This window comes from Candida orthopsilosis (genome assembly GCF_000315875.1).
Source record: "Candida orthopsilosis Co 90-125, chromosome 3 draft sequence".
Lineage (NCBI taxonomy): Eukaryota > Fungi > Ascomycota > Pichiomycetes > Serinales > Debaryomycetaceae > Lodderomyces > Lodderomyces orthopsilosis.
Genome location: NC_018296.1, coordinates 1,602,769 through 1,627,701, shown reverse-complemented (window position 1 = coordinate 1,627,701; position 24,933 = coordinate 1,602,769). Strand labels below are relative to the sequence as shown.

Below are 24,933 nucleotides of genomic sequence, written 5' to 3'. Positions count from 1 at the left end.
GTTATTTATTACAGACTATTTATAATCTCCTATAGGTAGGTTTAAACTCTTGAGACTTGGCAATGCCTCCGTCGAAGAAGGCGACATTTTAGGAATACTGAATGTAGCTTTTGGTGGTGTGCTGGGTTGTTTATGTGGGGGTGGGATACCACTATTATTCCCAGTTGCAGCTGGCGTCATTGCCAACAGCGACAAATTAGTACAACTATTACTTGCCGACATCAAAGGAGTTGAATTAGTTGATAAGCCAAGAACCGGCGAGTTGGGCATGGTGTAATTACTTCCATGATGACTATTAAACTTGCCATACTGGTAAAATTTAGGACTATTTGGTCTTGATTTCTTAAGCTTCTGTTTGAGGTAGTCAATGTCTGAATCTTGGGAGATATTTTGTTTCCGACTGGTGTGTGGTTGTGGCTGTGGTTGTGGCTGTGGTTGTGGCTGCTCAAGTGGGGTCATTCTGGGGATACCCGAATACCTACTGGCTATGTTTGACAAATATGTTAAATTTCCCGTATCATTAAAGTGGAAAGATGCCTTTTCTCGGCTAAACTCTTGGTTTAGGTTCAGAAATTTAGGTGGTGAGAATTTGAATTCCAGACTTTGAGGTTTCTGTGCATCGAAATGGTCAACAAGCGAAGGAAGTGACTTGGACAATTCTATACTAGCTAATTCTTGTGTGGCAGCCAGTGCTAGTATATCTATACTTGAAAGATTTTTATTCATAGTAAGTGACTCTTGAGAGGTTGAAGTAGTGGTACTCTGTGGAGTGGCAATGACAGGAGCAACTTGAGCCTCACTTTTGAAGTTGGGGGTAGCTGTAGGAGTAAGTGTTTGCTCAGTGAGTGTCTGTGCTTCATTTTGATGTGACTGTTGCGATGTTACTGAATCAATATCCATCTTCATATTGGATGACGACGAGCTTCCGGGGGAAGATGGCGGTGACGTGGCGGACAAATCAGCCCCGTTATTCTTCTTTCTACCCCTGGCGTATCCATTTGAGTTGGCCATTTGTTGTTTTGCCTCTGTTGTACCAGCAGTTGTATTCTTGAAAACAATCTCATTCTTGACTTTTTCATTCTTTTTATTTTTCCTTGAGTTTGGATTGGTATGGATTCGCAAGTGTCTGGTTAGTTCATCCGATCTACTAAACTTCTTTGTACAACCAGGGAATTTGCACACATGAGGCTTTTCGCCAGTGTGGGTACGTATATGTCTTGTTTGATGTTCTAGCCTGTGAAATGCTTTTTCACAATGAGGACATTTGTAGGGCCTAGTGCCGTCCCGTTTATTTTTCAGTGATGACGGCTGAGAAGTAGTGGTGGTGGCTGAATCAGTTGTAGTTGTTCCATTATTCGGTGTGTGTTGTTGTTGTTGTTGTTGTTGGGAGTGTGGGGGAAGCAATTCCAGTGAATGAGGGGAAATTTGATTGTGGCTCGCTTGTTCTTGCGGGTGTTGTTGTTGATGCTGTTGTTCTGGTAGTACTATATTACTCATTATGAAAGGTGTATAAGAATGTGAGTGTCGGTTGTGAATAAGTATAAGTGTTATAATAACTCTGCTCTGCTGAAAAGAATAAGTAGTAAAGAAAGAGAAGTTGCATTTTTTTAAAGATGGGATTGAGTGAATATTTTTTTTCTGTCTGTCTCTGTCTCTGTCTCTCTCCGTTCTTTATTTTTATTTTTTTTTTTTATTTTACTTTATTTTTAATGATTTTATTTCTTCTCTTAGTTTTACTCTCTCCTCAGTTTACTCTACTTATTGTTATTATTATGTTTATTTGTTAGGAAAAAAAAGATTTTCCGAAGTGACTACTATACAGAGAGAAAGAAAAAAAAAAGGTCTGTATGAGTGTATGGCGTTTTTGTTACGATTTCACCCGGAAATCATATCATCTCATTAAGCCTTACTAAGAATCTACATATATATATATATAAAGCTCTCATTTTCTACTCTATTGCTTACAACACAGCAACGTAAGATTTAGATATGAGCAATTTTGGTTTCTTGTTAGTAAGCTACCCCTCATTTGTTTCATTTGCTTCTTATTTTTTTTTCATTTCCCCCTGGCTTCAAGTTGTTTTCTTCGTACGACCGTCTACACCCGCAAAGAAAATAAAATAAAATCATTATAATTTTAAAGTATGGGGAAAAAAAAAATAGATGAAAAAAAATTTCTTTTTTATTTGTTCATTGTCTTTACCTTCATATACTATTTAAGTAGCACCACATAACTCTATATAACGCAAGTGTGTATGGACGTATGGATATATATGTGTGGTGCATAAATCTAAATTATATTCTACGAGTCCCAGTCTCAACAAAAAGGGAGAGAGCAGAGCACAAGATGAAATAGGAAGACCAACAAGTTTATTACAGCAGTGAGGAGAAGATACTGTACCTTCAAGTGTGGGGTGGGGTGGCTGTTGTTGTTGTTACAAAAGAGGCGGTGCTGAGACATACAGAAAGAGTAAAAAGAAAGAACGTGAAGCTGTATCTTTTGTAATTACAAAGGGGGAGATGAAATCCATTGATAAGAGAGTGGGGATCTCTCTTTCTCTAATTTTTGTTGAACACTAGCACGTCTCAAAACACAACATTTTTGGTTGTAGTATTTACTGTGATGTAGCTCAGCGTCTCTTTATTGCGTTTTTAGCTCTTCTTACGTTTGTTCCTAAATCTGATCTTGTGTACACCACTTGTTCAACCGTATTTTCATTCTCTCTCTCTCTCATTTCGCCCTCCTATTGTTTACAAAATGTTCTTCGATCTCTCGATAATCTGTCGTTAACTAAAGCTTAGAATAAAACTTTTATTATTTTTCTCTCTGTATCATTAGTCGTGTATTGCTCAAATTTTATTCAATACTGACACTATTTTTAGAAAAAGACCTACTTAAAGTAATATACTGGAAAGAATACAAGTTGGGGCTACTGTTTATGTGTCTCCTTTTTGGCGCGTGTTGACCTCACTGAAGCCTGCGACATAGATTATTCTATAAACCAGTGTGGCTCTACTTCAACGGCATTTGATGTAACTGAAACGCCGAGACGTTGAAGAAAAACCTTTTTGCGTTTGTGTAATCGCCTCAACTGCTTCAACCAGTCAGAGTTCGACATGACTTTGACTTTCCCTGTACGGATTAACTCAAGAGATTGGTTTTTGGACTGGCTCAAATACAAGACATTCATATATTGTTTTTGGTCGATGTGTTACTTCCTCCTCCCCTTGCAGGTCAATTTTATCTTTGAAGGGCGTATACGGAGATGGGAAATCCTCTGAATGTTTCATTTCACCTGAACGTTTTCATTCTGCCTTGGACTAATAGACAACAAATATCGTATCTGGTGCTGTTTTTACTCTTTTCGAGTGAATGGACAGTCACTCTCCCTCCACCATCAAAATTTTTCAAATTCATTTTCACATTAGAAACCTTGTAATCCCACAAGTACAAGTGAAGAGTAGTAGCAACTCGCACTTGTCAAACCACGTCTTAAGCTTAAGAATTTGGTGTTGCTACAGTTTGAAGACTGCAAGCTCATGATCTATACTACATGGTTGTACACTGTTTAAATTAATTTGCAGTAAAACCGTTCAAAAATAATAAATAATACTTCTAATGACCGGCTGGTTATCATTTTAACATCAAGTCAAAACTAATTTCAATTAGACAAGATACCCACTTCCCTTTCCTCAGTCCACTTAAGAGTTTGACTATTCCTTTATTTTAGATTCTTTGTTTGTTTGTCTCTCTTGGATTAACTTCAAAACGATCTCGCAAATGCATTTGGAATAATACAATACAGGTAGTTTAATGCAAGGTTAAACAATAGAGGTGGACCAAAAGCGTAAATTAATACGGGCTACAAACCATATAAGCGATGGCTATTTTTCCAAAGACGTACTTGTACCAAGGGGTGTTGTTTCAGTAAGTTTTTCGACTTTCTAACTGAATTTATCACACTTTAGAGAATGAATGAACAGCATTTCATCGCTCGGTCTCCCGTCAAAGCCCTGCACCACACTTTGTTACAAACGTTCCAAAGAAAACCTAGTCGTGTAATTCAGATCAACAAAACATGTGAAAAAAACGTTTGATCTAAATCAAAAGAAAAGAAACAAAACAAAATAAAACATAGCACAGTTCGGAAAAACTTGTGATTTTTTTCCTCATATTACTGTTAAAGTTTGTGTAAGATGTATTGTTTCTCGGATAAATTACTTATTTTTTTCTTTTTCTCCTCACGCCATTGCATACAAACTTTTATTTTGTCCCTCTTTCCTGAGTGAAAACAGATGATCATTATGACAGTTGTAAAGAAACCGTTTCGCTATTGGAACAATGTGATCATTGGGTGGAAATTCATGCTTTTCGAGTCTTTTGAATCTGTGTCAGCACTAAAGATATCCAATCACTCCACTTTTTTCTTATCCATCTTGTAACAAATGAGAATCAGTTCCACTTGTACAAAGAGTCGAGGCAGAGAACCTATCAGGTATCAAACGTATGATTAATTTATGGTGAGCAATATAACCCAATTACCTCGTTTGAACGGTTTACAAAAGAAAAAGAAAAGAAACAATTGAAACGGTTTAGGCTTGGCTCTCAACGGGTGTTTACCTTCTCAAACTTGCTTGTTTACCCCTTACGTAAATGCTAACTGTGGACGACGTTGAAATCATCTTGTCATACTATTTGCATTGTATCTACATACACCTCTATCGTATCACGGAAATAGCCGATCAAACAAATCCGACAATTGAAACTACAAGGCAATTTTCTTTGTTGTTGTTGTGGTGGTAGAATCCCCAACAACAATAGAATTTTGGTATTGCTTACAGATGAAATAACAAGACATTCCCAAATGTGGACACCCCCTCACCTTTCACCCAACATATTAGATCGTCAGTCGTGCGTTTCAGGATAAGAAAAATTTTTGCAAAGAAAAAAACAAACCACAAACTTAAAAATTTAAATAGCTACGAAATCTCTTTTTACAACACAAACTCAAACTCCGAAATTAATAAAAAAAAGACGAATCCGTCTTTTTTTTTCTTTTTTTAAAAAATACTCAACAAAGAGGAAGAAAAGCTTCAAACTGAAATTTTTTTCAGCAAATAACAAAACAAAAAACCTCAAACTCCGAGATTCTTTTTTAGTAAATTATTATTATTATCTCAGCATTGTGTTAATCTGAAAACAAACAATTTCATTTCAACGGCGACGACCAAATTAATTGTTGTGTGGTGTCATTAGACAGTGTCATAAAAAAAATCAGTTGATTGTTGTTATTTGCTCAATCAACCATCTCCCTTCTAATCCATATATAAGCCTCTTCAAGGATGAGTTGGGATCAAGCATTATGCACAGATCAACTACCCTTTTCAACGCAAGATCTGGCTTTCGGATATTACATCCTCTCATTTACTCTTATTTCCATTAATTTTGTTGAATTATATTTTGTCGCATATTTGCCATTGTTCAACAAAAAAAAGTAACAACCGACAAAGACTTTTGTATGTGGTGAAAAATTTCCCCTCTTTTCTTGCCTAATTGGTAAGAGTTGTTTATGTGGTACAGAGCACAGAATGAAACAAACACACACATCGGCGAATCTATATGGGTTATGCGTTGCTTATTGAGAAAGAGTTAGATGTTAATAGGCGAAATATAATAGAGTTATAGGTAGATATTGCAAAAGGGGTTATAACTCGTAAAAGCGTTCGTTGATAAAACGTGTCCTAAATTTTTGCGACATTTAGTCTACACCTTGGAAGTCTTTTCATATCAAGAGTGGTTGTAGCTATACAAATCACACCATGAACCTGCACGTAAACACCTTCAACAAAGATAACAAACAAAGAACTTCCGTACTTCGGTATATAGGAAAGGGTACACGTGTGTAAGGAGTAATGTGCATGATGTATGATGATAAAGGAATGTAAAACGCTTTGTCATAAAATGTTTAAATTATTATGACATGATTTTTCTTAATAAACAAGGGGGCGTGTACCTGTTACCAAGAAATATGCAATTTAAGATTTGTTTTTGTTTTATGCAACATGACTTAAATGACATAATCTTTAAATTTATTTTTTCTTTTATTTTTTATTTTCCAAAATTCATCAACAAGAGAGAGAGGGTTAAACTTTTCACTAAGATGATTATCTATATAAACTCATTCAATTAACTCAAACAATGATTATAAATCAAATTGATATTTTACTCCTATTACTCTTTTCTTTCTTTCTTTCTCTTCAAGTAACATCAATTCATTACATCTATTTATTACTCAAGTGATAAACGGATAACATACGCATACACGTTTGTACTTTACGATCTCCTGAAATTGAAATTAAAAAAACTTTCATATCCATAGAATTAATCACCAGTTGTTATTACTACCGGTTACCACATATTATTATCTAAAAGCAAATCACAGCCCTTATCTACAATCACACATACACAAGCTCTACTCCGAAAATGTCAAGCAACAGCCAACTATTTGTCAACGATCCTTCATCCACGTGCAACAACAACAACAACAACAACAACACGACCTACACCACTTCTTCCGTCCCAGTCATTGAACAAGCTTGTGATTCGTGTCGAAAACGTAAACTCAAGTGCTCAAAAGAATACCCACGTTGTTCCAAATGTATCCAACATAAATGGTGTTGTTCATATTCACCAAGGACAGTTAGACTGCCTTTAACTAGGGCTCATTTAACTGATGTTGAAACAAAATTGAGTAAAATGGAGGATATTTTCCATCATTTATTACCGAATTATGACTTGGATGACATTTTAAACAATTTTAGCAATTTTGAAGAACGATTGAAACCAGTAAAAGATAAATTAAGTGATGGTGAAGAAAATGGGATAAACGAGGGGAACAACTTGAATTATCCATTGTCACAACATAATACTGAAGTTGACCAACAGCCCTTACCACAAGCTATAAAGAGAGAGATTGACAATTTCAACCTACAACAACCATCACAGCAAGCTCCTCCTCAACATGCTTTCCCACCATCAGCACCTGCTCCAACCCCAACAGCACAACATAGTATGTCAATACCTAGAAAACGTTCTTCTTGCTATGGATTTGCAACTCAACCTCACTCCCTAGCTCAATCACCAATTTACGAAGATGACTTGTTTTCAACATTCCCACTCCAACAATCGAAATCACACCCAGTTGAATCACAATTTGAGTTCCCCATTGATAAATCTAAAATAAAACAAGAGATTATTGATGATTTCCTTTTGAATAACATCCCAACTTCTTCAAGCAACAATTCTATCCCAAACTCATTATTCAATAGAAGTACTACTAAATTGAATAACTATAATCATTCAAGGAAATTTAATAATGACTTGTCATCTTTCTTGACCACAACTGAAAATAGTTTATTGACATCCCCATCATCAATACTAAGTCTAAACTCAATGAATAATGATGATATTGATCCGGTTCCAAAGAATAAAAAAGTTAAAGTTGAGGACAATGAATTTTATGGACAAGAGGTGAATATCATGCCAATGGATAACAACAATGCTAATTGGCTCTCGCTTGATTTTTAGATAGACTCCTTTAGACGTTTGCTTTTTAATGTATACATGAGAAATGATAGATACATAGTGGTCTCTATTATCTCTGCGCTACCTTCAATTTACCGATTCTCGGATACGACAATAGAACAAAATCATGCTTTTTTTATTTTTTCTCTTATCAATTTCAGATAACATTCACCACACTTTTTTCCTTCCTCCAAGTGGGGTTCAACAACAACAACCACATATATATTCTATTATGAACATCCAACGATTCTCCAACTTAATCTCAATAAGGACAAAAGAGATCTCCAAGAGGATCCAAAAGGCTCTTAATGAGATAAGCGAGAATCTACAGCGCGAGTACCAACATGCACAACATCAACGTCAACAAGGAGGGTCACGGCAAAGACAACCGGCTTATGCGCCAGTGCCAGCTAGAAACGGCAAGACCAACAACCCTTTTGTTCGTCAGTTTAGCACCTCTGCGCGTACATATTCATATAATGCCAACTGGTCAAGGGCAAATCCGTCGTCTTGGTTTCAGAAGTACAATCTATTCTTGAGAAAAGTTAGCAAATTTGGTTCAAGATCCAAGATATTGACTACATTGAACCATGGATTTTTATACCACAATTTTTCCCAAACTTATCAAAATCCGTTCAGGTTGAAGATTTATCAACGTAATTTGAAACAGACCTATAGATTGTTGTTTAATAACTTGAGGGAAAGGTATCAAGTGTACAACAAGGGAAACACATCTAATGAGGGTCAAATATTGCAAAAACTCAGATTGAATTTGTCATTAACTTCAAAAAATCATCAACTTGTTACCAACTTGGCCAAGACCGACTCCTCAGCATCAAGACAAGAAAAAATTGAATCAAATGTCCACTTCACTAGTTGCTTTATTGCATTTCCATTAAATTTCAGTCTCAATATCCCCAATGAGACTATTTTATCAGAAGAAGTAGTTGATGAGATGTTGTACAATGTTAAATGCTTTGAAGCTAAGTTGCAAAATTTCAAACAAGACCTCCACAACTTGTTTGAATTGGGTGAATTGCCAATGAAGTATATCGACAATCTGGTTAGAGTGTATTTTCCAAATTGCGATAAAGAGAAGTTGGAGAGATTGTGTCAGGAAAAGGGCATTTCCGGTGGAATTATCGTGGAAGAAGAAGGTGATGTCCCTGTTGTTGAAGCAAGAGTTGAGTCAGAACCTGTTGATTTGTTCAGTTCTTCAAACAGCTACGCCAGCACCTACTCCAGTGACATTTTAAGCTCCAATTCTAGCGAGTTGGATAATCATTTAACTCAACGTGTCGTCAGACCAATAGATGAGGTTGCACCCTTACAACAAGTCATCAGTGTCAACGAAGACTATCACTGGGTCTAGTTTATATAGTGTGTATAGATTGAAATTTTATGTCTCCTTTCGTTTCGGATCGTCGCGGGTTTCTCTATCACAAACCGCCGAGACAAAAAAGAAATAAGTTGGGGACACCATATCAAGTATTCACACACTCAAGCTATGTCAGACGAGGAACAGTACCACTCAGATGAGGCAACAACCACAGTGGCTATTAATGCGGCTGCAGAAGACGAGAAAACGCTAAATGAATCTCCCCCACTACCTTCAAGGGAACCAATTCAGTCATGCTTACATTTAGATGAGGAAACAATAACATCCGACGTTGATCCCAACTCCATCTCCAAATTGAATGAAATACTGCATTCGTATGATAAATCTTCTTCAAATTATCTCCTTCAATCTAAACACAAGGTATTATCAATCAAGTTACATGATAAAAACAGTAGCACACAACGTTCGATTGAATCGGGGGCAGAAGACATTCGAAGAACATTCAATCAGATAAAGAATGCAGTCAGTGTCGCCGGTACACCTTACAACATTGATTGGGACTTTTGGACATCCGTTGTTGAAAATTATGATGAAATTGTTGAAAAGAATCCTGACCAATTAAACAATGCTATAAATCAAGGGATACCAAATGAGATAAGAGGTATAATTTGGCAAATCATCACCAAATCAAAAGACTCAAATTTGGAGGACTTTTACCATTCATTGAAGCAAGAGGTTTCAATTCACGAAAAGGCAATCAAACGAGACCTAACGAGAACAAGCTTTTATACAAACATTGACGCGTTTGATAAAACCGATGCTTTGTTTAACGTAATCAAGGCGTACTCCTTGTATGATCCTGATGTGGGCTACACCCAGGGAATGATCTTTATTGCCGCTCCATTGATTATGAATATGTCCGAAAGCGAATGTTTTTGTCTACTAGTTATGCTTATGAAGGAGTATCAATTAAGAGATTTGTTTTGTCCGGGAATGAAAGGCTTGCATTTGTTATTGTATGAATTTGACTGTTTGTTAGCAAAGTATTCCCCTGTATTGTACAACCATTTAGTGAAGCAAGGAATCAAATCATCAATGTATGCAAGTCAATGGTTTCTCACCTTTTTTGCATACAAATTCCCTCTTAATATTGTATTGCGGATATATGATAGCATAATCACTCAAGGTATGGAGTCGATATTGAAGTTTGCTGTCAATTTGATGATCCAAAATGAGAACAACTTGCTCAGTTTGAATTTTGATAAATTGTTGCAATTCCTCAAAGACAAGATGTTTAATGTCTATGTGAGTCCAGAATTTATTGACATCAAAGATGATGCAAAGTCAACCAAGCTCAAGCACTTTCTCACCAGAGGCAAATCGTCTCAAGTGCCTCTTTCACATATTGGTGCCTCGTCATACTACAGGTTAGATGATTTGGTGCACGATTCAATGAAGATCAATATTGACCCGGTAGAGCTCGCCAAGTTTGAACTATACTTTAACAAGTACTACGGGGATGAGAAGTTAAAACTAAAGGATATCAATCATATGAATAGTGAAAATGGCAAACTCCGCAAAACGTTAAAGACATTGGAGTTTCAGTACTCAAACTTGAACCGTGACCATGTTGATATCGTACAAAAGATGGTTGATTTGAAAGTGACTTTGCCAGAAATTGTCAATGAAAGTCAGGAGTTACAAGAGAGTATTGACAAGTTAAAAGAGGATATTACCAGAGTCGAGTCTAAAATGGGAGAGGAATCTCCAGAAGACATCATCCCAAGCTCCATCGAAGATCAAATTCAAGAGTTGTTACAAATCAATCAAAAAGAGGTTGAAACGACTGCCAACTTGGAGGACGAGTTAGCCACATTGATGGAACAAGACCGTGAATTGGATCAACAGTTGAAGAAACTGCATAGAGGTAGCACTTGGTTCAAATGGAATAAATAAAAAAAAATATCATCACGTGAAATACCTTTTCTGTAGGTCTTTAACCCTCTCACATTTTTCTCCCTCGCATTCCAAAGTGGAAAAAAAAAAAAACATGAAGCGAAACTTCAATCCATAGATACCAACCACTACATCATTACGAATCATCAAACATGGGAAGAGGTCCAAAGAAACATTTGAAGAGATTAGCAGCTCCATCACACTGGATGTTGGACAAATTGTCCGGAACCTATGCTCCAAAATCATCAGCTGGTCCACACAAATTGAGAGAATCATTACCTTTGATTGTCTTTTTGAGAAACAGATTGAAGTATGCTCTTAACGGTAGAGAAGTTAAAGCCATCTTGATGCAACAACACGTTCAAGTTGATGGTAAAGTCAGAACCGACACCACTTTCCCAGCTGGTTTCATGGATGTCATTACTTTGGAAGCCACCAACGAACACTTTAGATTGATTTACGATGTTAAAGGTAGATTCGCTGTCCACAGAATTTCTGCTGAGGAAGCCACCTACAAATTGGGTAAAGTTAAGAAAGTTCAATTAGGTAAAAAGGGAATCCCATACGTTGTCACCCACGATGGCAGAACTATCAGATACCCAGATCCATTGATCAAGGTCAACGACTCAGTCAAGATTGATTTGGCTACTGGTAAGATCACTGATTTCTTGAAATTCGACACTGGTAAATTAGTTATGGTTACTGGTGGTAGAAACTTGGGAAGAATTGGTGTCATTGTACACAGAGAAAAACACGAAGGAGGTTTCGACTTGGTCCACATTAAAGATGCTTTGGAAAACACTTTCGTCACCAGATTGAACAACGTTTTCGTCATTGGTGAAGAACACGGTAAACCATGGGTTTCATTGCCAAAGGGTAAAGGTATTAAGTTATCTATTACTGAAGAAAGAGACAGAAGAAGAGCTCAACAAGGTCTTATTGCTTAAGTAGATATCTAATTTGTACATTATTTCATACTATTAAGGTTGTATCCTTTGGGACATATGTAAATCTATAATCGAAGCTATTTATAATTTCCTGTCCATTGAGATTATTATCAATGACTAGATTACCATTTACGCCAAACCACGAGCCCCATATAGGTCTTGATGTTTTGGCGATGGAGTTTTCTTGTATCAAGTCAGCAGACTCGCCTAGTCTATTCTTCCCGCTCTGGTCAAATTTAACTCTTGCTGAAAAATTGATGATGAATGTATTGGTTCCTGGTATCAAATGACAATCAAAACTTGTCAATTGATGGGAAGAATTGGGCATACTCAACCATTTCTTTTGAAACTGTAGCTTGGCATCTTCCATCTGTGATGGTACAATAGGAGTACCATTAACGATTATAGCCGCCTCTCGTTTGAGAGTGGATCCAAACTGAGTAGCATATGATTCAACATTGGTGAATGATTGACCTGGCGAGTTATATTGGGCATCCAACGACGATAAAAGGTTCTTGAGAAATGGCTCTATGGGTTGTGCTAATGAGGTTAGTGTCTGGACAGTGATGGCCATATGATTCCCAACATACTTATATCTTGATTCATAATTGATGGTCTTTCGTGAAGTAAAGGTGTTTTTTTCAAGCTTGAGAAAAAAAAACCGTTATGAGTCGTGCGAGAGTGTGCTACTGAGGAGTGTTAAACTGTTGTCAACTTTTCATACTTGCCACATCAATGTGTTTTTGCTACTCACAACGTTCCTTCAAGATTTTATTCGCCGATCGAGGAATGGTGTATCCCTATTTGTTATCTACCTCGGCACCCTCGATGAATGACGTAAATGCATGCTCTCCTAAATCACAATAGAATAGCAATCTTCGATTCCACAATATGCAGGATTTTTGCGGCCAATTTCAGTTTTCCTCGAGAACAATAGTTCACGATTTCGAATCTATATAAAGAAGATTATTCCCACCTGAACCAGTTTCGTTTTGGTCTTGCGTTATTTTTGCTTTCAGAACATACCTTATTACTCACAATGCCAAATAAAGAAGAAGTCGAGGGAATTGCCTCATCAGTTGCTGGATCGGTCGTTGGTAACAAAGTCGCCGACAAGGCACACCTTGGAGGAGCAGGACATATTGCAGCTGGTGTTCTAGGAGGAATCGGTGGTGGCAAAGCTGAGCAAAAAGCTGATGAAAAGAAGTAATGATAAATAATCAATAAAGTTTCGATTAATCAATTTGTCATAGGTTGACACAATTTCAACTCTATCTTGGAATCTACTTTCTATCTCATTTGCATTTTCCTATATTCATTCTTTGTATGCGTTAGATGTTGATAGCTCTTTGTAGCTGAATATTTAAGATTTGTACGGTTATCACTCATCACGACCCGGTAGCGCATTGCACAAACTTCTTCAGATCTTGCGACCCACAACACCTTACTCTTCCATCACTACACCACTATGAGCTCAGATAGCTTTTTTGTTTGCTCCACATGCCTAGGCGACAACAAATTCATCAAGATGGTGAAGCAGGAAGGAGGTGAAGCATGCAAACAGTGTACTCGACCATTCACCGTCTACCGCTGGAGAAATGACAAAGTATCAACACAACAAATGAAAACCGTCATATGCTATACCTGTTCACGAGGCAAAAATGCATGCCAGGTGTGCCTTCTAGACAGAGATTATCGGATACCGACAGATCTTCGTGATACTGCTTTAAAAATGGCGGGTTTGGAGCAAATTTCGTTATTGAAAACACTGACAAACAAAGAGGTAAAGGCTATCATGGCAGATAAATTGGAGAAATCACTAGACAAGGAGCAAAACAGCAACAGAGCAAAAGAGCTACTATCAAGATTAGCTGAAAAGATGAATGATGACGAAGTAGCTTCTTCTTCTGCAGCACCTGAAGCTAAACAAGACATACCGATTTCAAAATTGGCCAAAAAGTTACCTTTTGGAAACCTGTTGGAGCCAGAAAAATACCCAGAGCTTACCACGTTTTTCGTCTTTGGTTTCCCTTCAGACCTTCCTCAATATTTGCTATCGAAATATTGTGCAGGGTTCGGCAAAGTGCAAAGCCTCATACTAAACCATGACTCTCGATGTGGCTTTATCACATTCCAAGATAGAGCATCTGTTGAAAAGTTTGCTGAATCTGTGAATTCAAACGGATTGAACAAAAATAGGAAAACAGCTGGGTTGTTGGAGTTGGGTAATTATCCAATGAGAGTTTGCTTTGGTAAACAAAAACCTTTGGGAAGAGCCAATGAGGATAAGAAGAAATTGAACGCTGTCGTTAATAAAGTGATGAAGCAGTTAGCTGAGAAAGATGTGAAAGTTCAATAGGGTTTATAGAATTGTAAACAATGATTCAAAAGTTTTAGGACGCACTAAAATTTCTCAAAGAGTAAACAAACTCGAAACGCAATGCTATTGGAGACCTATTTCTGTGCGTTGGTGGTGGCTCTATCCATTCCAATTTTGATCATTCTTATACGTGTTCTACTCGTTTCACCATTTACTCGGTTACCCAAACACATTATCAAAAGGAGTTCCATTAAACACCTCACAGGCAAACATGTGTCGATATTTTTAGGCTCAGGTGGCCACACAGGGGAAATGCTTAAACTCACATCAAAATTAAACTTTAGCAACTTTGAGAGGACTTGGATTTATTCATCAGAAGATACTGCATCGCAACATCGGGCCCGTCATGAGGAGAGACAACGTTACAAGAACGAGAATGGTCGATATATACAAATCCCTAGAGCGAGAACTGTTGGCCAGTCTTATGTTTCATCCATCCCAACGACTTTGTTCTCAATCGTCATCTCTGCCATTAAACTTGCACGACACAATCCAGACGTAATACTATTGAACGGACCTGGGACATGCATTCCAATAGCCTACATGCTATTCTTGTTCAAATTGTTGGGACTCAACTACACAAAAATCATTTATGTGGAGAGTCTAGCCAGAGTCAAAAAATTGAGCCTCAGCGGAAGATTGATAATGCCTATAACAGACCGGTTTATTGTGCAGTGGGATACATTATACAATCAGTATAGTCGTGCTGAATTCTATGGCATGTTAATGTAAGTCTCGCTACCAATACTGTCTCATGAAAAATTATATTTAGGCCGCAAAAAAATCCACGCAACGCGTGAGACACGTTGCAACCACCAAAACCAATCCGAAATGAGCACATTTGATGGAGAAATTCGAGAAATCCCTGGCGTATATGTCGATAATTTCAGTTACAAAGGGGGAGTGTTTTTTCTTACCCATAACCACCTGGATCATTTAAAGAGTCTATTGTCAAATTCATTTTGCGGTCGCGTGTATTGTTCCCAATTGACCAAAGATATTATAGCGCTAGATGGTCGCTATTGTGATAAATTAAGGTACTTGGTAGTCAAGGAGTACAATAAGCCATTTGAAATACAGACATTTTGTACGTCGGTGACAGTGACAATGTTGGAGAGTTATCATTGTCCTGGATCGTGCATGTTTTTATTCGAATGTGCCAATGGGATTTCATGCCTTGCAACCGGCGACATAAGAGCAGAAAAATGGTGGGTCTCATCACTCATTAAGAACAGATATTTGTTTCCATACATCGCAGGGTTGAAAAAGCTTGATCAGATTTATCTAGATACCACCTTTTCATATCGCGGAGAGCCATATATCTCAATATTGCCCAACAGTGAAGGAATCATGGCGCTATTCGAGTTCCTAAAACTATACCCGGTTGACAGAGAAATTGAATTTTCATTTATCGATACAGTATCGGGATCAGAGGAAATATGGCTGCAGGTTTTAGATCATTTCAATGGTACACTAGATGCTGATCCTTCAATTATTGAACGCATGAAGTTACTCAACTACAATAATGGAAACTCAAACTCAAAATTCACAGGACCTATGGTTTTCAACATTGGTAACTCGTACAAAGATAGTCCACTAATGATCACGATTAAGCATTGCATCGATTTTAATATAGTAGACTATGCCGGCTTTTATCTCCCAAAAAAGCTTTGTGATGTTGATGCCTCCAATCTCACCTTGATTCGCATCTTGAATTCTGGGCACCAGATTTATTCATACGACGGAAAAACCTGGCTACTACCTCTAAATGGGAAAGAGCTACTACCTACAAACTTAATGATTATGTTTTCTCGTCATTCGTCCTACGAAGAGTTAATTGAGTTCGTTAAACTATTCAAACCGAAACTGGTCTTCCCCTGTGTTGAATCGAAAGCATCCTGGTTAAATGGATTCACGGTAGGGAGAGTGTTTGGCCGTGTTTGCTCCTCATCGAAGCACTTGTTTGATATTGAAAACTTTAAGAAATTCGGGCAGCCACTGCGCATAGTGTTGGACCGACCAGTGTCAAAAATAAATCGGTGGTCGTTTGCTCAATGCATAGAGGAGGTCAATTTTGTCAAGAATTTTATTACACAACCAGGACCATTCAAAGGTCAAATGAAGCCAGGCCAAGATAGTGCCGCGCGAGAGTCATGGTTTCAAGATGTAAATCTACAATCAATTATAGCAGGGAGAGGCGAAGAAAAATATAAGCAAATCATCAATTATCATTCAAATAATGATCTACGTTTAATTGTTTCCTCCGTGCAGGACAAACGCAATCACAAATTTGATTCAGACACTGAAACAGAGTCCGTATGCTCCACCGATTATGACACCGATTCTCTGACGACGACAAACAGCTCAGTTATTGCTTCAAGTTGCAAATTCGAGAAGTCATTTTCGGAGGTTCAATCAATGCCCGATGGCAACTTCTTATCGCCAAGTCTCAATCTTCATAAAATCTCCAAAATATCGGATGCCATTCGGTTAGACCGAAGGTCTTGGAACTCATTTAAACTTAAATCAGTCAATTCCAAAACACGTTGATAATTTTACAAATATCACTAATTTTCTTTCCACCTGTGTCCACATTTGACACATTTGTAGAACGTTGTCATTGGTTCGTCTGCACTTCTAATTTGTAATTGGAAAAAGTAAGCCTTATCTCCCCCACAGGAGTCAATAGGACACTGAGCAGCTGTTTGGTCAACATTGTCCCAAGTACCTTCTCCACCTAAAACATCATCAACCTCTTTTCTATGCAATTTTTTACGATCGTACATCAGCAAACCAGCGATCTTGAACTCGTACGGGCAGGTTGAGCAGTAGAACCTATTATTATTGTCATCACCAGGTGATATCATAAGCATGTTGGAGCAATGTGGGCAGAACGTTAGCATGGTTTGTCTATAATGAGATGCGATGTGGGATATATTGATCCCAGGAAAATATTTCCTAAACAAAAAGCGAGCTCAAAATCTTTGTTGGTAGTTTTCTCACAAACAGATTCAATGTTACAGTCACACAATGGTACCCCTACGAGATCCCCATCCAAAAAAAAGGAACTAATTGATTCATTGGGTGCGGTTAATCGATTCCCAAGTCTTTCGCCAGTGAAAACACCGAATGGGCGTGCTGGTTTACGTTCTCCAGAAAAGAGAAGTATTATAGATTTGGACAAGTCTGCCAGGAAAAAGGCACATCACACATTGTACGACAAATTGATGAATGATGAGCTTGAATCAGACGACTTTCTTGACAGACAAGACAGGGCGTTGGCAGAGAGTATCATACGGCTGTCGAGAAAAGAACCAAATAATTGGATGCCTGATAGGAATTATGGCAGCGATGTTGAACTTGAAGTTGACTTGACTGCGGTATCTAAAAAAGGCAGGCGCATTAAGAAGAGATACATTGAAGATAATCTAGATGACGAACATGACTTTGTATCCGACTCAGAAGTTCTGCATGAGAGCGTGGATGACAGTGGTAGCGACTCAGACGAGTCCGTATCAAAAGAGTTTTCCTCGCCACACAGGAGGACATATCTTGAAACTGCTTCCAAGGCCAGCAATGGAGATTCAAAGAGCAAAAGGAGACGAATCAGAGGTCAAGTTGTTGCAGAGAAAGTCAAAAGTATATTCCACCAGGATGATGAGCTCTTTGATCAAGGCTCTCCAGCTGATTTCGATCTGCCGCCTCCCCCTGTGGCCCAAAGCGTAGCCAAAAAGTCATTCGCAAATTTATTAATCAGTCAATACTCAGATAGAACTACGGTGCCGATCGTTAGTGGACTCAATGCAAGAAAATATGAGCAATCACTAGAAAAGGAAAAATTTGAACCCTTGCCAGTCCCAGAATTAGATTGTGAGGGACACATAAAGAATAATTCCTACTTGGAAAGGTATTTTGAAGGAAGAGACCCATCTAGAGTGAACCAAGAAAGATTGTTGGATGAAAAGGTGTTTTCCATGGAAGGCCCAGAAGGATACTTTGAACAACTTCATAGGAGGTTTAAAGTAAATGCAAAATCTTTGATTGCAGTTGCCCCTCATGTTAGTGAATCAGAGTTTGACGACGCAATCCAGTTGAGTGAGACAATATGTCAAGATCAAAAAAGCACACTCTTCAGCCTTCATAAATATTTGTACAACCAGTGGTGCTTCGAGTTGAGTCAAAACTATAATCTAATGTTTTATGGTGTAGGATCGAAATTGAATGTGATCAATGATTTTGTTGAAAACTATGTTGGAAGCTGGTGGGATGCCATATTTGGTGGTGCACCACCAAAAGCATTGGTTGTTAACGGATATAACCCAAATGTTGACTTCAAGGCAATCGCGCTACAAATAGCCTCAGTCCTTTTACCCGGAGAGGAAAGCAGATTTCCCAAGCACGTTTCGGAGACTGTACCATATTTGGTTGATCAAATGGAGAGAAATAGAGAGCAACTACCTTCAGAGAGAATACTAAAACCCCAGTTGTTATTAGTGGTACACAACTTAGACGGGGAAGCTTTCAGAACAGACAAAATACAAGGACTATTTGCCCAGTTAATGAGTATCCCTGAAATCTGGGTATTATCCTCCATAGATCACATAAATGCTCCTCTTCTATGGGATCTGTCAAAGTCGAAAAGTATGAACTTGATTTGGCATGACTTGACGACGTATAACACCTACTCCATTGAGACATCATTCAAGGATGTGTTGAGTATGGGCAAATCCAAAAAGTACATTGGAAGTCTAGGAGCGAAGTTTGTCCTAAGATCATTGACAGATAACCATCGACAATTGTACAAAATCTTACTTGCTGATCAGCTAGGTAACATGGAGGTTACCGCTTCTTCAAAGGGGTTTGGTTTGAAAGGAACGGTAAAATTTGGCGTGGATTTGAAAACCTTGTACAACCAGTGTTTAGATGAATTCATCGTCTCAAACGAAGTGACATTCAGAACATTTTTAAAAGAATATGTTGACCATAAAATGTGTCAACTAGTTAAGGATTCTTCCGGTTTGGAGAAAACGTTTATACCTTTCACGTTTGGCGAATTGCAAGAGCTAAAAAGGCAAGAATTCGGGTAATATATACTGTACAAATACATGGTTGATGCATCATCCTTGAGTTGTAGAAATCCAAATTGCAGAATCTGTAGGTTAATGACGATTTGTTTGTACCCTTTTGATCCGCACATTAATTTTTTTAGTTTCACCACACAAATTTCGTTTGTGCCCGCGAACCTGTAAATTTAGATTTAAAACGTCAGCCTCAATTGTTGGTTGATCATACGCCGAGTGGACCACACGCTTCGTTCAAGTACAACATAATAGTTTCTCAATGAACATTGCAAACATACCAAAACTTCAGAGTGGAACCAAGTTGCAGGTGGGAAAGCACCAGGTCACTATCATCAAATACATATCGGAGGGCGGTTTTGCTCAGATCTATGAAGTAAGCATTGACTACCCGGAGAATGAATCCAAGACTGCTTGTTTGAAAAGAGTAATAGTTCCTGACAAAAATGGCTTAGATCAATTGAGGAAGGAAGTCGAAGTCATGAAGTGCTTACGAAGCGCTCGGAGCATTGTTTCATATTACGACTCTCATGCGGAAAGACTAGACAATGTCAATTATCAAGTGTTGGTCCTTATGGAGCTCTGTCCAGGGGGATCCTTGTTGGATTTCATGAATGCAAGGATCAAGGTAAAGTTGAACGAAGGGGAGATTCTCAAGATCATGTTAGACGTTTGTCAGGGAGTTTACGAAATGCATCGAGCACAATTGATCCATCGTGATATCAAAATTGAAAACGTTTTAATTAATAAGCAAGGAAGTTTCAAACTTTGTGATTTTGGATCCACATCTGTCCCTGTCTCTCCTCCACAGGATCAACAACAGTTCAAACTTATAAGCCACGATATTCTTTATCATACCACGCCTCAATACCGTTCACCTGAAATGATTGACCTTTATAGAGCAAAGCCCATTGATGAAAAGGCAGATATTTGGGCTCTTGGTTGTTTTCTTTTCAAATTGTGCTACTACACAACACCTTTCGAAGCAAATGGAGATATTGCAATTTTGCACGCATCATTTCAGTTTCCTCCGTTACCACAGTTTTCTGGAGACTTGAAAAATTTGGTGATCATCATGCTTCAAGAGAATTCGTTGTACCGTCCAAATATTGTTCAAGTATTGATGTTGATTTGCAAATTGTCAAGCATAAAGTACGAGGCACTTGGATTGAAGGATTTTTATAACCTAGGACCATACAACTTTGAAACTTTGCAGGAGTATCAACTCCAAAAGCAGAATCAATCTTTGCATGAAAAACAACTATATGTGCAGCAACAACGCATGAGGGATCCAATTGAAACCCATAATCCACTCTTACCTCAAATTCAACCTGTTAAGGAGCAAGCTACGACTGTCCAGCAACAGAATCCCCAACCATCGAAGCTGTATGAAAGTGTTACGGAACCATCGGCAGCACATGAAGATAAGTCCGAACGTAGAAAAATCTCAGATGGTAACGCCAATGCAGATGTTATGGTGTCTCCAAACTCCCTTATTGGTTTTAGTCTGGATGAAAGTGACGAGTTTTCAGAACTAGAGCAACTTGATGACGCAGAAGAAAGGTACCCTTCTTTGGAACATATTGGCAATATTGACAAATCAAATAGTGTTTCTTCAAAGGTGTCAAAGGGGTCAACAAATTCAAAAGTTGGAGAGATAGCTACAGAACAACCTTTAACAAACCCAAAGAGTAATTTTCACCATACTGAAGCGTGGAACGCACAACCTGCTAAAGTCGAGACACAAGCAGAGAAATTGGCTGATGATATATTTGCCACGGGTGAGACGTCGAATACGGATAAGGATAGCTTTACTCCGAGTCGAGCACACCCTTCAGATTCATCAGATGTGAAAAGTGGGTACATTTCTGACCCCGCGGGCCAATATACAAGTAGCCACACGGAGAGTAACACCAATATTGTGACTTCAAATACAGGCACCGACATTCGTCAAGCCCCAAGGCCCGTCAATTTCACATCATCAAAGTCTGCAAACTATGTCAAGCCTGATGCTCATAAAATTAATAATCCCTGGGTAAGTAAAGACTCAAGAGGTGCAGCCCAGATTGCTACCAGCCCCTCGGATAATAACTATCTTCCAACCGCATCTTATTCAAGTGCGCCTTGGGTTGAACAGCCAGTTCCTCCACAGAAGGGTGCAATATCCCCAGAAGACGTTAGATCTCCAACTTTGCCTGCGAGGTCACAGTTTGCTTACACAAACACTCAGCAGAACATAGTTGCAGACGGATCCAATTATATACCACAGCGCGAGAAAAACTTAATTGACCTTGAAGTCGGTCTTCCTTCTTCCAATACATCTTCCTCAGAGTTAGGTCTGAATAAGCCGATGCGTTCGTCCCAAAAGAACGACTCCAACTTGTCTTTGATTGATTTAAATATCAATGATGAGAAAAGAGACAAACAGTCGGAACATAAGCTGCAAAATCCAACCGCCCTGAAGTCTGAAAAGCCGGTATTCAAAAAGCGCATTCCATCCTCATCAAATCATTCTCAATTGGTTCTACAAGAGGAAGTTATTGATTTTGCGTCAGATGACGAGAATCTCGATAATAGCTCAGATATGAGTAGACTTAAAATTCGAAATTCATTGAAGAAACCCAAGGGCCGCAAGTCTAGTGAAATGAAAAGACCTGATAGTTTGCAAGAATCTAAGAAACGTCATTCGTTTTTTGGTGGATCATAGTTATAGATTTAATACAAGATAGAATTTTGAAAGATGTGTAAGCAAAAAGTGAATTTCGCGCAGAGCATCAAGAGGGTGGAACGAATGTATTAGAAAAAAATTGTAAATGTAAATTACTTTTAGACAGGCGCCAATTCAATCATGGAGTCACTCAAGTCGACATTAACTCAACTCTTATTATTAGTTCCACCGGAGGCATTCCAACCGGGCGAAAATGAAAGATTAAACAGGCTTACAAAAGCTGTTTTAGAAGCACGATATGTCGACATTTTAGAGATCAGCGATTACAAGGAGATCGCCAGTCTCCCCGAAGCTCAGAAAATTCTTCATCTGTACGGAGAGTTGTCTTTGGTTGATGTCCTTAGAAGGTTTGCACATGGAATAATAGACTCTAGCAAAACCCTTTTGGGAGAGGAGGGTTTAATTGATGCTCATATATATGCCATCTCATTTTTGCAACTTTTTATACAATCTAATTTCACTGGACCACTGATCAAGATGACTGCTCACTCATTATTCTTTCCTAATGCAGATGAGGAGAAGTTGCAAACAGATGCAGTCAAGAGTCTCAATATGGAGGGACAATCAGCTTACGATTTAATGCAAGACCCTGTTTATTTAATTCTTGCAGAGTTGATGTTTGAAGAATTAACTGACACGCCAATTGAAGCATCTTTGTTTTCCAGAAATGGAACTAGTCCCTCTAATCAAGTTCTTGAACACGCGGAAAGGATATGCCAGCAAATTGATGACCCCCTCAAAGCATCTATCACGTGGTGGAGGGCAAGGGTTTTGCAAGTGCATTCGTCTGTTTTGTCAGAACCCCTGGGTACCATTCTGTCTGTTTGTGGAGTTTTATTGGGAACAAACTTGTTAAAGTATGTTTTACCTTTGGAGGATTCACCTTGTGGAGTTCATATGTTGGGTCAGTTGCAATTCGTTCTTGAGCAGGCAAGAATCTACATCCATGCTCAAACCGAACATGCATCAATAGCTCCGTTGAATAAAGCTATCGGTATTACTGGGTTGCAATTGCTTCTCTCGGGTGCTAAAGCAAAGAGAACAAAATATCAAAAATTCCATACATCCAATTTAATTGTCTTGGCTAGAAGCAGACAGAATACTCTATACGATGTTGGATATAATGACGGCCAGAATTTGGAAAACTACAAACTTGATTCTGATCTATTACTCGAGAGGCCGCAGTTCGAATCATTGGAAAATTTAGATTTGGAGGCAGAAAATGAAGCAAAGAGAATAAAATTGGATCCAAAAGCCCTTATTGACGAACTCGCTGAGAATAGGCTTCTTCCATTGGCCATGACCGTTGAAGATATACCAGACAACCTCAAAGATCTTGATCCAAATAAGCAACCTGCATTGAGCAATGTTGATGTTCTCCAAATGCTTTTGAGGTTAACTGTCATCAAACAGACGACGCCAGCAAACGATGCTTTGGTTGAAGATGAGTTGTTGGCGTTGGTAGCACGAATCATTTATTCAGACGCAGAAGGTGGGAATTGGCTTTTGTACTCAAGGGCACTTTGGGAAAGATCACTTTTGGAAACAGGAAAATCAAGAACCTTAGAGAGAGGTATTTTACAAATGACCTCGTTAATCGAGGAAATGGGGATCAAGATCATTACTCGCCTCTTACCACAATCTCAAGAGAACGATCCAAATGCAGTTGCCTCTCTGAGGTTGAGATTTATTCACCAATTGCCCTTGTTACCACAATGGTCATTGGATGCCAAGCTTGCAGAAAAATACATGTCTCTCGGGGTTATTAAATCGGCGCTTGATATTTATGAGAGGCTTCAATTACCAGCTGAGGCTGCATTGTGCTATGCAGCTATCGGTCGTGAGCAGGAGGCGGAGAAGCTTTTGATTGGTAGAATTAAAGACCATCCAGAAGATGCAAGATCAATATCTATCTTGGGCGATCTCAAACAGGATCCACAATTATGGGAGAAGGCTTGGCAAGTGGGTCACTACGCAAAATCAAAAGCATCGTTGTCAAGATATTACTATTCACCACCGCCTGGGTCCGGTCTTTCTAAGAATTTGGAATTGGCGATATCGCACATGTACGATTGTTTGCGCGTGAATCCCTTGAACTACGAAAACTGGTTTTTTTATGGGTGCTGTGGATTGGAATCTGGGAAATTTGAACTTGCTTCGGAAGCTTTCACAAGATGTGTATCATTGGATGACAGCAATTCATATGCTTGGTCTAATTTAGCGTCAGCACTATTAAAACTCGACAAGATAAAGCCTGCATTTAATGCATTGCAAAAAGCAGTTAGAAGCAGTGGTGATAGAAAATCATGGAAGGTTTATGAGAATTATATGAACGTCGCAATGCAGCTCAATGAATGGAATGATGTGTTGATAGCATATCGTGAGCTTCTTTCTATTAGAAAAAATGAGGGAGATAGCGTGATTGACATACCGGTATTGGAGAAATTAAGCGAGATTCTCATTTCGTCTGAGTTTCCAGAAAGCGGGAAAAATTTGAGCCACTTTCAACGAACATGTATTCAGCTCATCTGCGACACCCTACCAACCTTGATTACGTCTTCTGCTCGTTGCTGGAGAATTGTTGCCCGAGTTGAGCTTTGGAGGAAACGTCCATGGGCAGCATTGGAATGTCATGAAAAGGCTTATAGAGCATTGCTTCACAATCCAGAACTAGAGGTTAATGAAGAAGTTTGGAACGAAGTGATCGATGCATGTGCAGATTTGGTGGGTGCTTTTGAATCTTTGGGAGAATTACCTGGGAAGCATGGTGCAGGTGACTTAGTTTGCAAAGACTGGAAGTATAAAGCTAGAACTACAGTGAGATCCTTGATGTCAAAAGGTAAGGATATTTGGGAAGATACACAAGGATGGGATACTTTACTCAGGTTAAAGGAGGATTTGAGAAATTAGAATGTTAATA

General features: G+C 38.5%; 14 protein-coding genes across 14 annotated transcripts; 11 read left to right on the top strand and 3 right to left on the bottom strand. All coding sequences in view use genetic code 12, as the record gives it.

Annotated features, from left to right (window-relative positions):
* Nucleotides 1-15: 15 nt before the first annotated feature.
* CORT_0C07280 (transcription factor) lies at nucleotides 16-1,497 on the bottom strand (the record flags this gene model as incomplete). The annotated part of the gene is made up of 1 exon (XM_003871471.1): nucleotides 16-1,497. The coding sequence occupies one exon, from the start codon at nucleotides 1,495-1,497 to the stop codon at nucleotides 16-18; it is 1,482 nt and encodes a 493-aa protein (XP_003871520.1).
* A 4,987-nt stretch (nucleotides 1,498-6,484) lies between these two features.
* CORT_0C07270 (Gal4 transcription factor) lies at nucleotides 6,485-7,588 on the top strand (the record flags this gene model as incomplete). The annotated part of the gene is made up of 1 exon (XM_003871470.1): nucleotides 6,485-7,588. The coding sequence occupies one exon, from the start codon at nucleotides 6,485-6,487 to the stop codon at nucleotides 7,586-7,588; it is 1,104 nt and encodes a 367-aa protein (XP_003871519.1).
* A 124-nt stretch (nucleotides 7,589-7,712) lies between these two features.
* CORT_0C07260 (hypothetical protein) lies at nucleotides 7,713-8,957 on the top strand (the record flags this gene model as incomplete). Its single annotated transcript, XM_003871469.1, has 1 exon — nucleotides 7,713-8,957. One exon carries the CDS (start codon nucleotides 7,713-7,715, stop codon nucleotides 8,955-8,957), a length of 1,245 nt encoding a protein of 414 aa, XP_003871518.1.
* A 135-nt stretch (nucleotides 8,958-9,092) lies between these two features.
* CORT_0C07250 (Gyl1 protein) lies at nucleotides 9,093-10,880 on the top strand (the record flags this gene model as incomplete). Its single annotated transcript, XM_003871468.1, has 1 exon — nucleotides 9,093-10,880. One exon carries the CDS (start codon nucleotides 9,093-9,095, stop codon nucleotides 10,878-10,880), a length of 1,788 nt encoding a protein of 595 aa, XP_003871517.1.
* A 152-nt stretch (nucleotides 10,881-11,032) lies between these two features.
* On the top strand, nucleotides 11,033-11,827 carry CORT_0C07240 (Rps4a predicted ribosomal protein; the record flags this gene model as incomplete). The annotated part of the gene is made up of 1 exon (XM_003871467.1): nucleotides 11,033-11,827. One exon carries the CDS (start codon nucleotides 11,033-11,035, stop codon nucleotides 11,825-11,827), a length of 795 nt encoding a protein of 264 aa, XP_003871516.1.
* A 25-nt stretch (nucleotides 11,828-11,852) lies between these two features.
* CORT_0C07220 (Mtr2 nuclear export protein) lies at nucleotides 11,853-12,433 on the bottom strand (the record flags this gene model as incomplete). Its single annotated transcript, XM_003871466.1, has 2 exons — nucleotides 11,853-12,367; nucleotides 12,418-12,433. The coding sequence occupies 2 exons, from the start codon at nucleotides 12,431-12,433 to the stop codon at nucleotides 11,853-11,855; spliced, it is 531 nt and encodes a 176-aa protein (XP_003871515.1).
* A 433-nt stretch (nucleotides 12,434-12,866) lies between these two features.
* CORT_0C07210 (hypothetical protein) lies at nucleotides 12,867-13,037 on the top strand (the record flags this gene model as incomplete). Its single annotated transcript, XM_003871465.1, has 1 exon — nucleotides 12,867-13,037. The coding sequence occupies one exon, from the start codon at nucleotides 12,867-12,869 to the stop codon at nucleotides 13,035-13,037; it is 171 nt and encodes a 56-aa protein (XP_003871514.1).
* Nucleotides 13,038-13,295: 258 nt separating this feature from the next.
* CORT_0C07200 (pre-mRNA splicing factor) lies at nucleotides 13,296-14,186 on the top strand (the record flags this gene model as incomplete). Its single annotated transcript, XM_022490540.1, has 1 exon — nucleotides 13,296-14,186. The coding sequence occupies one exon, from the start codon at nucleotides 13,296-13,298 to the stop codon at nucleotides 14,184-14,186; it is 891 nt and encodes a 296-aa protein (XP_022346248.1).
* An 81-nt stretch (nucleotides 14,187-14,267) lies between these two features.
* Nucleotides 14,268-14,939, top strand: CORT_0C07190 (Alg14 protein; the record flags this gene model as incomplete). The annotated part of the gene is made up of 1 exon (XM_003868946.1): nucleotides 14,268-14,939. The coding sequence occupies one exon, from the start codon at nucleotides 14,268-14,270 to the stop codon at nucleotides 14,937-14,939; it is 672 nt and encodes a 223-aa protein (XP_003868994.1).
* Nucleotides 14,940-15,038: 99 nt separating this feature from the next.
* CORT_0C07180 (Pso2 DNA cross-link repair protein) lies at nucleotides 15,039-16,757 on the top strand (the record flags this gene model as incomplete). The annotated part of the gene is made up of 1 exon (XM_003868945.1): nucleotides 15,039-16,757. One exon carries the CDS (start codon nucleotides 15,039-15,041, stop codon nucleotides 16,755-16,757), a length of 1,719 nt encoding a protein of 572 aa, XP_003868993.1.
* Nucleotides 16,758-16,774: 17 nt separating this feature from the next.
* Nucleotides 16,775-17,110, bottom strand: CORT_0C07170 (Rpc11 RNA polymerase III subunit C11; the record flags this gene model as incomplete). The annotated part of the gene is made up of 1 exon (XM_003868944.1): nucleotides 16,775-17,110. One exon carries the CDS (start codon nucleotides 17,108-17,110, stop codon nucleotides 16,775-16,777), a length of 336 nt encoding a protein of 111 aa, XP_003868992.1.
* Nucleotides 17,111-17,122: 12 nt separating this feature from the next.
* CORT_0C07160 (hypothetical protein) lies at nucleotides 17,123-19,294 on the top strand (the record flags this gene model as incomplete). The annotated part of the gene is made up of 1 exon (XM_003868943.1): nucleotides 17,123-19,294. The coding sequence occupies one exon, from the start codon at nucleotides 17,123-17,125 to the stop codon at nucleotides 19,292-19,294; it is 2,172 nt and encodes a 723-aa protein (XP_003868991.1).
* Nucleotides 19,295-19,547: 253 nt separating this feature from the next.
* CORT_0C07150 (Akl1 serine/threonine protein kinase) lies at nucleotides 19,548-21,992 on the top strand (the record flags this gene model as incomplete). The annotated part of the gene is made up of 1 exon (XM_003868942.1): nucleotides 19,548-21,992. The coding sequence occupies one exon, from the start codon at nucleotides 19,548-19,550 to the stop codon at nucleotides 21,990-21,992; it is 2,445 nt and encodes an 814-aa protein (XP_003868990.1).
* A 141-nt stretch (nucleotides 21,993-22,133) lies between these two features.
* On the top strand, nucleotides 22,134-24,923 carry CORT_0C07140 (hypothetical protein; the record flags this gene model as incomplete). The annotated part of the gene is made up of 1 exon (XM_003868941.1): nucleotides 22,134-24,923. One exon carries the CDS (start codon nucleotides 22,134-22,136, stop codon nucleotides 24,921-24,923), a length of 2,790 nt encoding a protein of 929 aa, XP_003868989.1.
* Nucleotides 24,924-24,933: the final 10 nt, after the last annotated feature.